At 51.6% G+C, this 1437-nt stretch overlaps 1 protein-coding gene across 1 annotated transcript; it reads left to right on the top strand.

Annotated features, from left to right (window-relative positions):
- Nucleotides 1-685: 685 nt before the first annotated feature.
- On the top strand, nt 686-1249 carry LOC108356834 (glutamic acid-rich protein-like; the record flags this gene model as incomplete). The annotated part of the gene is made up of 1 exon (XM_017607938.1): nt 686-1249. A coding segment is annotated over one exon (564 nt), but the record flags the coding sequence as incomplete, so codon positions are not given.
- Nucleotides 1250-1437: the final 188 nt, after the last annotated feature.

Raw genomic sequence — 1437 nt, forward strand, 5'->3', positions numbered from 1 at the left:
TTTTTTTCATTTGAAAACCCTTTTCTCTCTTTACCTCAGATCTGCCGCTTCTAATCGATCTGCTCGAGCTTTTTCCTCACCTGGAGCATTTCTGGCTGACGCTGAAGCTCTACATGCCGCAGTTTAGATTCATCTCCAGTCTGATCGACTACCTGGTGTCCCGGTACAGCCCCCAGACAAAGGCAGCCACCGAATCTCAAACTCAAACTGAAACGCCTCAACGCCGCCTGAAGACGCTTGATCTTAACTTCCTTGACAGTGTCTTTTCCTCTGGCTGTGACATCAACAAGCTGACGCTCCTCTTGCCTCAGCTGAGCCACTTTGGCCTCACTGCCCGCCTCTCCAAAGACGGTGAACTGTCCGCTCTGCTGCTCGCCGCCTCCTCCCGCTTGACCAGTCTCCGGCTGAACGCTTCGGGCTGTTCAGTGGACGACCTGTGCTTCCACCCGGACATCACCGCCAGCGTCCAGTCCTTGGTGCTCACCGCTTCGCCCCCGGTCAGGCGCTTCTTCCTCGAGCGCTTTACCGCGCTGACCCGTTTGGTGCTGGTGCACTCCGATGATCATGGCTCTACCAGTAAGCTGGAGGTAAGCAAAAGAAGAAAAGCGTTTTTTTATCAAGAACTTTATGCTTCTTTTCAAAAGCCCCCCAAAACTAAATGTGTGTTTACATTCTTTGTTTTCAGAAGATTAACGATGAGCTGGAACCACTCAACGGTCTTCCCTCGCTACGCCGCCTGACGCTGGTCAACTTTGACCTGCCTGGCGGTGGGAAGTGTAAGAAGCAACAGCTGAAATTGCCACAGGTCACCTCGCTGACGCTGGTGCCCGGCTCGGGAAAGGTCTTTCTGGAAAACTTTCTTGTTGACTCGCTGCTGCCGGTTGCTGCTGCTGCTAATGTTGCTGTTCAACGGCAGAAGCATCAGCATCAACAGAGAAAACAATTTGAGGAAGAAGATAAAGAGGAAGAGGAGGAAGAATATGATGAGGAACGCGAGAGTAGTGACGGTGATTCAGCTGCCGATGAGGAAGGTGACGAAGGTGCTGAAAATGATGATGAAACTTATTATGAAGAGGATGAAGAATTTGATGAGGAGTTTGAAGAGGAGGAAGAGTTTGAAGAAGACGAAGAAGAGTTTGAAGAAGACGAGGAAGAGTTTGAAGAGGATGAGGAATTTGATGAAGAGTTTGAGTCTGACGAAGAGGACGATGAGAACCGCCACAACTCCCGGAACGCTCAGGCCAAAAAGGTTCAAAAGGTGGTAGACGTCAAAGAGCTGGCAAGGACACTTCGAACGCAGTTTCCCGCCCTGACCACTCTCACAATGATGGGCGTCGTTTGCCGGCCTCAGCATGTCACCGGTCGGCTGGGCGAAGCTCTGGTGGCACCGCTTTGCAAGGAAGTCAATGGCGGCCGCGGTGGTGATGATAAAGATCC

The sequence above is a fragment of the Rhagoletis zephyria genome, unplaced genomic scaffold, assembly GCF_001687245.7.
Source record: "Rhagoletis zephyria isolate East Lansing unplaced genomic scaffold, Rhagoletis_zephyria_1.1 Rzeph_scaffold_66039, whole genome shotgun sequence".
NCBI lineage: Eukaryota > Metazoa > Arthropoda > Insecta > Diptera > Tephritidae > Rhagoletis > Rhagoletis zephyria.